Source organism: Taurulus bubalis (genome assembly GCF_910589615.1).
Source record: "Taurulus bubalis genome assembly, chromosome: 2".
Classification (NCBI taxonomy): Eukaryota; Metazoa; Chordata; class Actinopteri; order Perciformes; family Cottidae; genus Taurulus; species Taurulus bubalis.
Window position 1 is genome coordinate 30,004,365 of NC_136590.1, and position 11,427 is coordinate 30,015,791.

General features: G+C 38.2%; 1 protein-coding gene across 1 annotated transcript in view; it reads left to right on the forward strand.

Moving 5' to 3' along the window:
• The window catches only part of LOC306733095 (rho GTPase-activating protein 26-like), a gene marked incomplete at its 5' end in the record, with an annotated part of 87,658 nt that extends 81,127 nt beyond the window's left edge, over positions 1 to 6,531 (forward strand). Inside the window, 4 exons of the mRNA XM_079214287.1 lie at positions 1,022 to 1,057; positions 1,175 to 1,285; positions 1,770 to 1,861; positions 4,677 to 6,531. Coding sequence (XP_079070413.1) covers positions 1,022 to 1,057; positions 1,175 to 1,285; positions 1,770 to 1,861; positions 4,677 to 4,765 — 328 coding nt within the window. The 3' untranslated portion in view covers positions 4,766 to 6,531. The remainder of the gene's footprint in view (positions 1 to 1,021; positions 1,058 to 1,174; positions 1,286 to 1,769; positions 1,862 to 4,676) is intronic.
• Between the last annotated feature and the right edge of the window lie 4,896 nt (positions 6,532 to 11,427).

Here is an 11,427-nt window from a genome sequence, read left to right on the forward strand (position 1 = left end):
AGAAGGGAAAAAAAGAATCAGAGCTTGGACTTGAACCACTGATCCTCTGATTGAAAGGCACAAATGCAAACCATTGAACCACAGTCACAATTAATTTGATATTTGACATTACTACACATATTGCCCAACTGCGAGGGAATCTGCAGAGGAGAGCCCATGCAGGTAAACAGTGGGCTGATGTCTGAATTTTTGGTCTTTATGGTTCTAGTTAATTGTAGAAAGACCTTAAAATAGGGTTTTTCATCCAAAAACCTAAAGAAATATTGTCATTATGTATGCGTTAGTATGCTATGATTTCACTGGTCCGGCACACTTGAGATCAAAATGGGCAGCATGTGGCCCCTTCACTAAAATGAGTTTGACACCCCTAGTCTAGACCATCATTCATCCTTAAGGGCAGCCTTTGATGGATAGCAACCTAAGTGTCATTTCAGAGAGAGAAACCTTGAAGCGTGTGCGTGTGCGTGTGCGTGTGCGTGTGCGCGTGCGTGTGCGCGTGCATGCGTTGGCATCTTTCAGCATGAGATTGGATGGAATGGCATCTGGATTGATGAAGGCACGCAGCTTTAGATGGAAGGATGAACTATATTTCACACCATCATGTCATCTGACAATTTGGAAATTAGATTAGGTTGCTGTAGATGCACACTATTCCCTCAGCTTGGAAAGAGTCCTACTATCAACTATCAACTATGCAATTAAGGGGTCAGTTTCTCCTTGCAGCTAAAATTATTTGGGTTTCATTTTTACTTATTATTTTCCAAGCAAGCTGGGAGATCTTCTTCACGGACTTGTCAGTTTTGCCTTGCGTGGTGGAAAGCTAACGCAAGTAGACCTCAGTGAAAAGGGAAAACCCCTCAGTAACATAATCACTCTTCAAACATGTCTACATTTATATCAGGTTAGTTAAAATAGCTTTCTTTTGTTTTTACAAGTCGGGAACCATTTAGTACTTAACCTTATGTCTCGTTCATTTGGATGGAAACTTCATCTTGGTTTTTATTTTATCCTGTGTTTCCAGGCTGAATCCAAAGAGTCGTGGCAGCATACCAACCAGGTAAGAAAAAATACCCGTTCAATTTGAGACTGTCACACTGGTCGCAGCAGATAATTTTTTTTTTTATATTTCCAATGCTCTAAAAAAATGCATGGTTTGGGTGTATGTGTCCTCCAGCGCAATGTCTCCCAGCCCCACCTCACCACGCTCTCCCTCCTGGCCGATGTTCTCAGCCCCATCAAGTCCGCAGCCGACATCCTCCGCCTCCAGTGACTCCTCCCCTGTCAGGTTGGTCCACATCGGTTGTGTAATGATTTAATCACAGCCTGTCACTCATCACAGTGAAGCATTTAAAAAACTGTCTCTGTCCCGGGAAACTCTTTCTCAGCAGCAAAGCGGTGTGAAAATGATCAATCAATTATCAATTTGCTTACATTTTCTTAAAAAAATATCTAAACAGTTGATTCAGTTGAATTTGTGATAAACAGCAGGCATTTATTTAATTATATTTTTTAAACTTGCCGTATTTAGCCACTGATGCTTTGGCAATGCATTGTGGAGATTTTTTTCTAAATTAGTAGGACATCTGAATATTTTTTTCATACTGTCGATTTTGCTTTTGTTTCCATAATTGCATACTACATGCTTCATTTTGGCCATATCAGTACACATTGCTAGAATAGTATGTTGTTTCAAACTGAAAGCTGTCTGTGTTTTCCCCTGAATCCGCCCAGAACCGACTGTCTCACTCTCACTCTTTGAATGTCTCCAGTGTTGCAGGCAGGAAGGCTCGAGCACTGTATGCCTGCAAGGCAGAGCATAACTCTGAGCTATCCTTCATCGCTGGGACCATCTTCGAAAATGGTGAGTCAGGCCCCGGACTTGAATGCAGAAAGAAAAGAAAAGAATGTGGGTTGGTGTTTGAAAAAAGGCTATACCGTCAATAGGAAAATCAGATTGAGAGTTAATCCATTTAAAGGATTTTACCTCACAAATTGTAACTGGAATTTCATTTCCTTTGACTACCATTTTAACAATGAAATTAAAAGGTTCCTTTAAAGAAGGAGAATTACAGATGTTTTCCATTTAGTAAAGTGTGTATTCGTGTTGGAGGACAGAAGAAAACGCACTGGAGTTGCACAAAGAAGCTTTTTAGTATTATATAGTATAGCAAATAATTATTGGGAGCCTGAATCTTTAGCATAACATATTTTTTTCACTTGTTACTGTAAGTGTATTTTTATCCACCACCTGGCTTTAAAATAAGCTTGGATGTGCACTTGCTCTTATTGCACACTGCTTCAGGGAATATTAGAAGCTGGTAAGTAGAATGGAGTGTTACGGATGCAGTTATGTGCAATGAATTGATTTTAAATGCATACATATATACAAATGGAAGTAGCCCTACATGCACACACACAAAGGACACAGGACATTATTGAAAAATATAATTTCTACCTTTTTAATGTCTTCCTTTCTTTTCTATGTTTCTTCTTTCCCATCTGCATAGGAATGTTGATAGAGACAGTGTCATGGTTCTCTCTAGTCTAATTTCAGCCTCTCTGACCTCAAGCCCAAAACTATAAATCACATTTATCTCCTCACAGATTTATTTTGAAAACCAGATGAAAATGAAAACCAGATTTACGGATGAAAGAAAACGGACACCCCCCCTCAGGAATAGTAGGCAGGGGAACTCTTTTGGTCATGCCAGTTGACACAAGGTCTCTCGGACCCCCAGAGCCTAAATAGAGTTAGCTATCTTGTCTGCTCATGTCTCAACACCCCGGTCTGCTCATGTCTCACATAGCTCACACGGCTGTTCCGACAGATCTCATACCACCTCAGAAGACATTTTTAGCTGCCATAAGAATACTTTTAAAATACAATTTGTTAATCTTAGTTTTTATACAGAATCATACCACAGTTTTGATTTATATTTTGATGCACAAAATTATTTCAAAAGAAGCGTTTTTTTTTTACACTTGTTAAAATCAAGCAGATCCATTAAAATCCAAAACATATTGAATAATCCTTGTGAACATTCGGTGTATTTCTTTGATGTGACTGTTGTGGAACAGAGACACTCTCCAACTCAATATACCCTGTGAGGACAAAATGTGGTGAGCACACAATTTATTTCTGCATCAATGTTCCCTTCGACTTCCTGTGTTTTAGGCATATCTTGCCAGAGGTCTCCTTATTTAGTCAATCTTTAACCAGAACATTACAATATCCTGCACGCCACAGCGAAACACAATTAGCTTTAATGTGTAATTTCCCCAAAATTACAGCGTTATTGTAGTTCATTCATTTCAGGCTCTGCACTATTTGTCAGGACATGTATCATCAAATCAAAATCAGGTTTGCGGTCAGATTTCCTTTTTTAAGCTCAACTTCAGCGACAACTTGCTGATATTTACAACTTGCACCTCCCATGTGTTAACAGCCTCTCTTCCTGCTTCCCACTCTGTCGACAGAAACCCACCGTATGCTCTAGTCTAGTGCAGGGGTGTCAAACTAATTTTAGTTAAGGGGCCACATACTGCCCATATTGATCTCAAGTGGGCCAGACCAGGAAAATCATAGCATAATAACGACAATATTTCTCTGTTTAAATCATTGGTGAAGGTTTTTGGATAATAAACCCTATTTTAAGGTCTTTCTACAATAAACTAGAAACATAAAGACTCAAAACTCAGACAACACGTTTGACGTCAAACACGTCACAAGCTGTTTGGACAACCACTTTCATGACGTGATCCATTTTTAACGACTTGCAACACAATGTCCCCTGGTGCAAAATACAGTGAAATGTCCAAAAACTTTGTCCTTCATTTGCAGCTTGTACTTTCTCCCTGAATTTCGTCACAACGCCTGTTTTTCTCCCGATCATTGATGTTGCGCCATCTGTAGCCCACTGACAGCACGGGTCCAGTCCACTCCGACCCGGTCTAGCGCTTCTACGAGAGCATTAAAAATGTAATTGGCTGTAGTGGTGTCTGTAATGGGTATCAACTCAAGGCACTCCTCGGTGACCGCCAAAATCTCATCAACGGCACGAATGACTATGGCCAGTTGAGCAACATCTTTAGTAATGTCAGTGCTCATCGATTGCAAGTGAAAATGCTACAAATGACTTGACTTTATGCTTCTTTTGGCTATCCAAATCTGCTGAACGATCGGCAATCCGATCCATCACTATCCGTAATGTTGGCAAAAGCTTGTCGCTTTTTAAAATTAAAATAAAATTTAAAAAATCTGTAATTTTAACAGGCATCCATCGGGCCGGGATGGCCCCTGATACCCCTACTCTAGTGCATTTATTTAGCCGCTAAAGAGACAGATATTCCCCTCAGAAGGTGGTGACCAAAACAAAGCTAAAATGCAGGCACATAATTCATGCTCACTTATTTAGCAGCTGTTGATGTTGCTGCCAGAGATGTCCGCTCAATATGATGTGAAAAACTCAGATAATGAGGAACATGTGACAATGTTGACTGCCCTGTTTTCAGTTATTGCCGTCTGTCTCCGAACCCCCATTCCTCCAACTTTTCTTTCTCACACTATCTACGCAAGTGCTCGTGTACATGTGTTTGTCCCACATATTTATGGATATGTTCTTCATTCGTCATGACATGTTTAAACAAAATCAATGTTTCTATCTCTCTCTCTCCAGTTCATTCCTCCAGGGAGCCTGGTTGGCTGGAAGGGACTCTGGACGGCCGAACAGGATTGATACCAGAGAACTATGTGGATTTTTTGTAGTTCAGGGCCAAAAAGATTTGATGATACTGGGCTGGAGTTGACCAAACTGGACTATGGATTTGACAGCACAAAACTGAACCAACTATTAGATTGTATATTATTAAGGACTGGACCGTTGTCGATGAGGCCTCTCATGTCTTGACTAGACTGGAAAATTAAACTGGACCGAGCAGAACCATTATGGAATGGAGACGTGGCAGGATCGATGGAGAGACCCATGAATTGCACTGGAAAAAAAGAAGAAAAGACTGCACTGCCATTGCTTTAGAATATCCTCTTTTTTATCAGCCAGAACTAGACAAGATTTGTGTGGAGATGATGACAGGGAACAGGTTAAAAAGCAAGTGGCCTTTGACTTTGGACTTGCTAGTTCACGTCCTCACTGTTGCTATTACCATTAAGGGACAGGAGCTTTTGAAGCCGGTTTAAATGATTAGGTTTTGGTTGTACGGCTGTAACTGTGTTCGTGAGCGCTTGCTGTGGCGGTCTGGTAATTCCCCAGGAAAAGACTCAACCTGGCTAATGTTACAGAGCTGGAGTTCAGCAGCAGGAGTCCCGGGGCAGATCATCACAGGATGAGGTCGCCTCGAAAACAGTTTGCCAAAAGGTCATCATTGGGTTTATCTTGAACCATTTGTGCCTCTCCCGTCAGATCCCTCACTGAAAATGTGAACCATTTCAAACAAGCTCCACAAGCAGATCAGTGATTTAAAATGCAGCATTGGAGTAACGACTGATTCCTGCTGGTTATAACAAAGACAGCTGTGAGGCCTCGCACTGCTCAGCTAGCTTTGATATTTTTTCAATTGTTGAAAATAATTAGATCCAGTATCTTATATGGTGTTGAAAGTCATGTTTGCACCATTTCAGGATGTTGTATTCTTCACATCACCGAGCACTCGTGAACCAAACTATCGATGTTTTTTAAACTTCGTTTCAGAAATACATATGATTGAATATGTATGATGGTTAAAGTATGATCAATTAGTTGCTTTGTTGTAGATTATTTTAATCTTCAACAGCATGTAGTGAGCCTAAAGAAACTAAAAATACAATATAATTTGCCATGTACGTCATGACCCAACACAAGGGATAAGGCTAATGATAAGGCTAATGATGTAATTATCTCACATTTACATTTAGGAAGCTGATGTATAAGTAAATGAAATGCAGATTGGGTTTTCAGAGAAGCTCAGGCATTTGAAGAAAAAGAGAAAACCTAAATGTTTCAAAATTGCTCATATGTACAGTATATGCATGCTGGTCTGCTTTGGGACTCCAATGCAAGTCTTCATTTCATTAATCGAAGCTGAACCTTTTCCTTAAACCACTTAGTGAACATCTGCATCAAAGCTTTTGGTTGTTATTTTATTCTGAGGACAGACTATTGAAAGACTGTTTTAGCATTTCAACAGGAAAAAAAAATGGGAGGGTAAAAAAAAAAAACTTAAATGTGAAATGAGACTACTTTGTTCATATCTGAACTTCTTATTTATGAGAGTTTCTTAAAGACTCAATCTTGAACTGTATTCATTTTTAGGTGTTTATTGTCATTGTAAATAGATACACATCATTTGATAAGGTATAATGCTTTTTAATTATGACATTTTATATTTTGTATTTTTAGCATACTAACTTAATTTCTTAATTGTGTCTTTGTCCAGATTTATGTACCATTTTAAGTCTATCTACAGCCTTAAATATTATTTCAGATCTTTTGGTGAATTGACAAAATTGTGCAGAATAAAGATTAATGTTCAACAGCTGCAGCTGGGTTTTTTTATGTTTTTTTTCTTTAATTAAGTGTATAACATATCTATATAATGATTACAAATAAAATAATAATAATATAATATATATATATATTTGGCTGTATTCACACATATTGCAGGGTTTCTGTTGTATTGTAACGTGACTGTAGTGTTGAATAAGTCACACCAGCATCTACAACAGTGACATTTTTAACCAAAATCTATTTCTATGGATTTACAGCAGTAAACGGATTAACTAGCAGCTACAAAGTAAATGTGTGCCATGTAGTCCAACTTCACGCCACTGACGAAAGGTAAACTGTCTTGATTATGGTGAACTGTGCTTTATTTGCTTTTGAGGGCCACAAAAGAAAAATATTTAACATTTTACTTCTACATGAACTGCCAAGAGTATTTTATAATTTTTTTAAATGCTATACTATGGTTGCGGTTGAATAGTCCAGAAATTACTTCCTACCGTCTATTCCTAACCACTTTCGCTTGACCTCTGCCGAAAACGTCACAGGGTCAAGGAAAGATGGGAAGGAGAATTAATGAGGAGTTAGGAAAAGACAATCACCGAGTTTAGGCCCAATCCAATTGCCACCTTCACAGACTTTGAGGCTCACTCCCGCAAAGTCCGTAAGGGTTTAGTTCTGTCCCACTGTCAAGTGTTTGAGTGTTTGAGGGCTCTGTGGCAGACATGTTGGGCCCTTTATGAACCCCTTCTATAAGCAAGCATTAGATGCAGACTTTTCCCAAGGGAATTACCCACAATTCATACACAGTTACCAGTGGAAGCATGGAGACGTAAAAAAAGCTAAACAAAGAAGACGGTATATGGGTGTTCAGATTGGCAAATTACATTTAAACAACATCAAGGATTAAAGATGGAACATAAAAACACATGAAATCAGAGGAATGCAAGCAGAGACTATATATTACACAGATTTATTAATCAAACATTTAGTTTGTTATTGAAGCTTGTCCAGTTTTTTTTTTAAATCAAATCTCGGGTTTCAGCATCTGTAACTGAAGTAAAATAAAAGAATGCGGGCTGAGGCTGCAGTACAAGTATATTCTCATATTTAGAGAATTCGCACAGCTCTTATCGTGACGGCCACTTACTTCCGGCTCATTTCACTCAGTTAGACTTTAACAGACTTCATTGTGAAATGTTCATGGTGTACTATATGACTAGGCTAAGTCTTTTTAATGACATCTTTTTTATTATATGACTTTTGACATAACTTTTTTTATGACACAAATGTACTGACATTTTCATGGCATACTATGAACCTTTTTAGTCATTTGGCATATATAAATATATAATTTATTAAAACAACAAAGACAGCATTAGGCATGCTATCTATGTTGTTTTAATAAATTATATATTTTTTACGTGTTTTTCTGCACTAAGTCTTTAATCAGAGTATTGTGAAATATTCTTTAGGACATACAGTACTATTCTATGAGTTTGAGAAACTGATGAAATTCTATATTTTGACACTGACATACAGTGGCTTGCAAAAGTATTCATACCCCTTGAACGTTTCCACATATTGTCACATTACAAACAGACACAAACAAATATTTTATTGGAATGTTATGTGAAAGACCAATACAAAGTGTCACACAATTGTGAAGTATAAAGAAAATTGTACATGTTTAAATCTTTTTCACAAATAAAAAACTGAAAAGTGCAGTGTGCAAAATTATTCAGCCCCCCTGAGTCAATACTTTGTGGAACCGTCCTTTGCTGCAATTACAGCTGCAAGTCTTTTGGGGTATGTCTCTACCAGCTTTGCACATCTAGAGACTGACATTTTTGCCCATTCTTCTTTACAAAACAGCTCAAGGTCAGTCAGATTAGATGGAGAGCGTTTGTGAACGGCGGTTTTCAGATCTTGCCACAGATTCCTCGATGGCATTTAGGTCTGGACTTTGACTGGGCCATTCTAACACATGAATATGTTTTGTTTTAAACCATTCCATTGTAGCCCTGGCTTTATGTTTAGGGTCATTGTCCTGCTGGAAGGTGAACCTCCGCCCCAGTCTCAAGTCTTTTGCAGACTCCAACAGGTTTTCAAGATTGCCCTGTATTTGGCTCCATCCATCGTCCCGTCAACTCTGACCAACTTCCCTGTCCCTGCTGAAGAGAAGCACCCCCAGAGCATCATGCTACCACCACCATGTTTGACAGTGGGGATGGTGTGTTCAGGGTGACGTGCAGTGTTAGGTTTCCGCCACACATAACGTTTTGCATTTAGGCCAAAAAGTTAAATTTTGGTCTCATCTGACCAGAGCACCTTCTTCCACATGTTTGCTGTGTCCCCCACATGGTTTCTGGCAAACTGCAAACGGGACTTCTTATGGTTTTCTTTTAACAATGGCTTTCTTATTGCCACTCTTCCATAAAGGCCAGATTTGTGGAGTGCACGCCCAATAGTTGTCTTGTGGACAGATTCCCCCACCTGAGCTGTGGATCTCTGCAGTTCGTCCAGAGTCACCATGGGCCTCTTGGCTGCATCTCTTGTCAGTGCTCTCCTTGTTCGGCCTGTAAGTTTAGGTGGACGGCCATGTCTTGGTAGGTTTGCATTTGTGGCATAACCTTTCCATTTCCGGATAATGGATTAAACAGTGCTCCGTGACATGTTCAAAGCTTGGGAAATCTTTTTATAGCCTAACCCTGCTTTAAACTTCTCCACAACTTTATCTCTGACCTGTCTGGTGTGTTCCTTGGACTTCATGGTCCCGTTTGCTCCCCAATATTCTCTTAACAAACCTCTGAGGCCGTCACAGAACAGCTGTATTTGTACTGAGATTAGATTACACACAGGTGGACTCTATTTAGTCATTTGGTCAACATTCAATCATTCAGCAGTCATCAGGCAACTTCTGAAGGCAATTGGTTGCACTCAGAGAAAAGGGGGCTGAATAATTTTGCACACTGCACTTTTCAGTTTGTTATTTGTGAAAAAAAAGTAAAATCATGTATAATTTTCTTTGTACTTCACAATTGTGTTGGTCTTTCACATAAAATTCCAATAAAATATATTTATGTTTGTGGCGTGTAATGTGACAAAATGTTGAAACGTTCAAGGGGTATGAATACTTTTGCAAGCCACTGTACTATGGCAGAGATTTTAAAATGCTCAGTATGTCAATAAGTATAACTATTTAGATTTTCAATTTTTAACGTTTAGAACATAATCCTCCATATTTTCATGTTATTTTCAACAACTGAAATCTGAGAGAATAAATAAAACCACTGGAGGTGAGCATTGAAAAACGGGAAACTTTATTGTGTCAGATGTTTGAACTAAAGAGAAATCAGTTCTTCTGAATCGACACTTTCAACCAGTGATGACAAAAACATCCAAGTTGTTACCAACACGATGTCAAATCGAATGTCCAAGAACAACACAGATAACTTAATTCAACATTTAATCAAATAGGTGAAAATATCGACATTGACTACAGAAGAGGTGTAATACAGAAGTAAAACAAACTATTTTTTTTTAACAAACATCCTTATATTTGTTGTTTGTTTTTACATTGGATTACAATTACATAACTGAAATACAAACAAAACAGACCAATGAAAGCCATAGCCATATGTACCAGTGAAACATGATCTGCCCTTACTCTTTAAAGATATTATTTGCATGTATTTTATACAAAATAGACTATATCAACCAGTATGAGGGTAGTGCAATTCCATCAGGCTCTGGTAGATTTACTTTCACACGGAGGTTCAATCTTTTTTCGTTACGTTTTCTATTTTAAAGTGACCAGTAAATCCTCACAGCAATATACATGAGATCCAAAGCCTGGACATTTACAAAAGATACCTTTCAAAAAAAGATGAAGTACAAGAAGTTGGATAATAAGTGCTACTTAAAATGTAACTGCTTGAATACTTCTTTTCGTTTGTTAAATCTTTTTTCTTCTCTTCTGCTTTGGTCACTCTTATATAACTCAAAAATCTCCTCCAGTCTATCTGACCTTCCCTCCCTCTCCTTCGTTTCCTTATAACTTTAAAACACAGTGAGCATTCATATTGACATTCCCATTGACTCATAGAATTTACATTTACTTCACAAGACAAACATGTTTAACACTTCCTAATGTATTCAACACGTCTACCTTTATCAAACACAAACCAACAGGGAAAAAATATTTACTTTCTTGACTCTCAATGTACAAAAAGGATTGGGTAAAATTATTAATATTAAAGTGGATCAAGCTGATTTATTTAAAATCGCAGAGAAAAAAAAAGTATTTTTTTCATTTTATTTAATTTTTTCATTTTATTTAATTTAGAAATAGATCAATCTCCAAAAGCATTGATATGTGTTAAGGGTTCATCTATTTCCTGATCTGAAGTGTATTCTATGGCTCTCTGTCTCCCTTGCAAAAGGCCTTTACTTGTTGTTGAAAGGTAAAAGAGAAAAAAAGTATTGAGATTACGTCCATGTAAAAATATTTTGTAATAATAGACACTGTTTACATTGTACTGGATATGTCGGCGCTGCTATATACACCTATGGCCCTTTAGAATGAGCATGGATATGGTTACATCTAAACGTTAAAGCTGGTTTTCTGAGGCACCACCACCTGGAAACAACTGTAATACTGTATGCAAAAAGTCACCCAAACAAATAAGACAATCAAATCTTCCCCAAAAGAATCAACATGGACGTGAGGGGCATCGAACCTGTCTTCTTTACGATGCACGAAGCTGAGAGCCTGCACTGTGCATCATCCTGTGACAGAATGGTTGATAAAACATTATTAATCTGATTGACTTGCTAGTGGCTTGTTATGCGCCCAAAGACCGCTGTGCCGTGAGCTGTAAGTAACACACAAATGACCAGTCTCCATGGCAACCTACTACCTGGCCTTTTA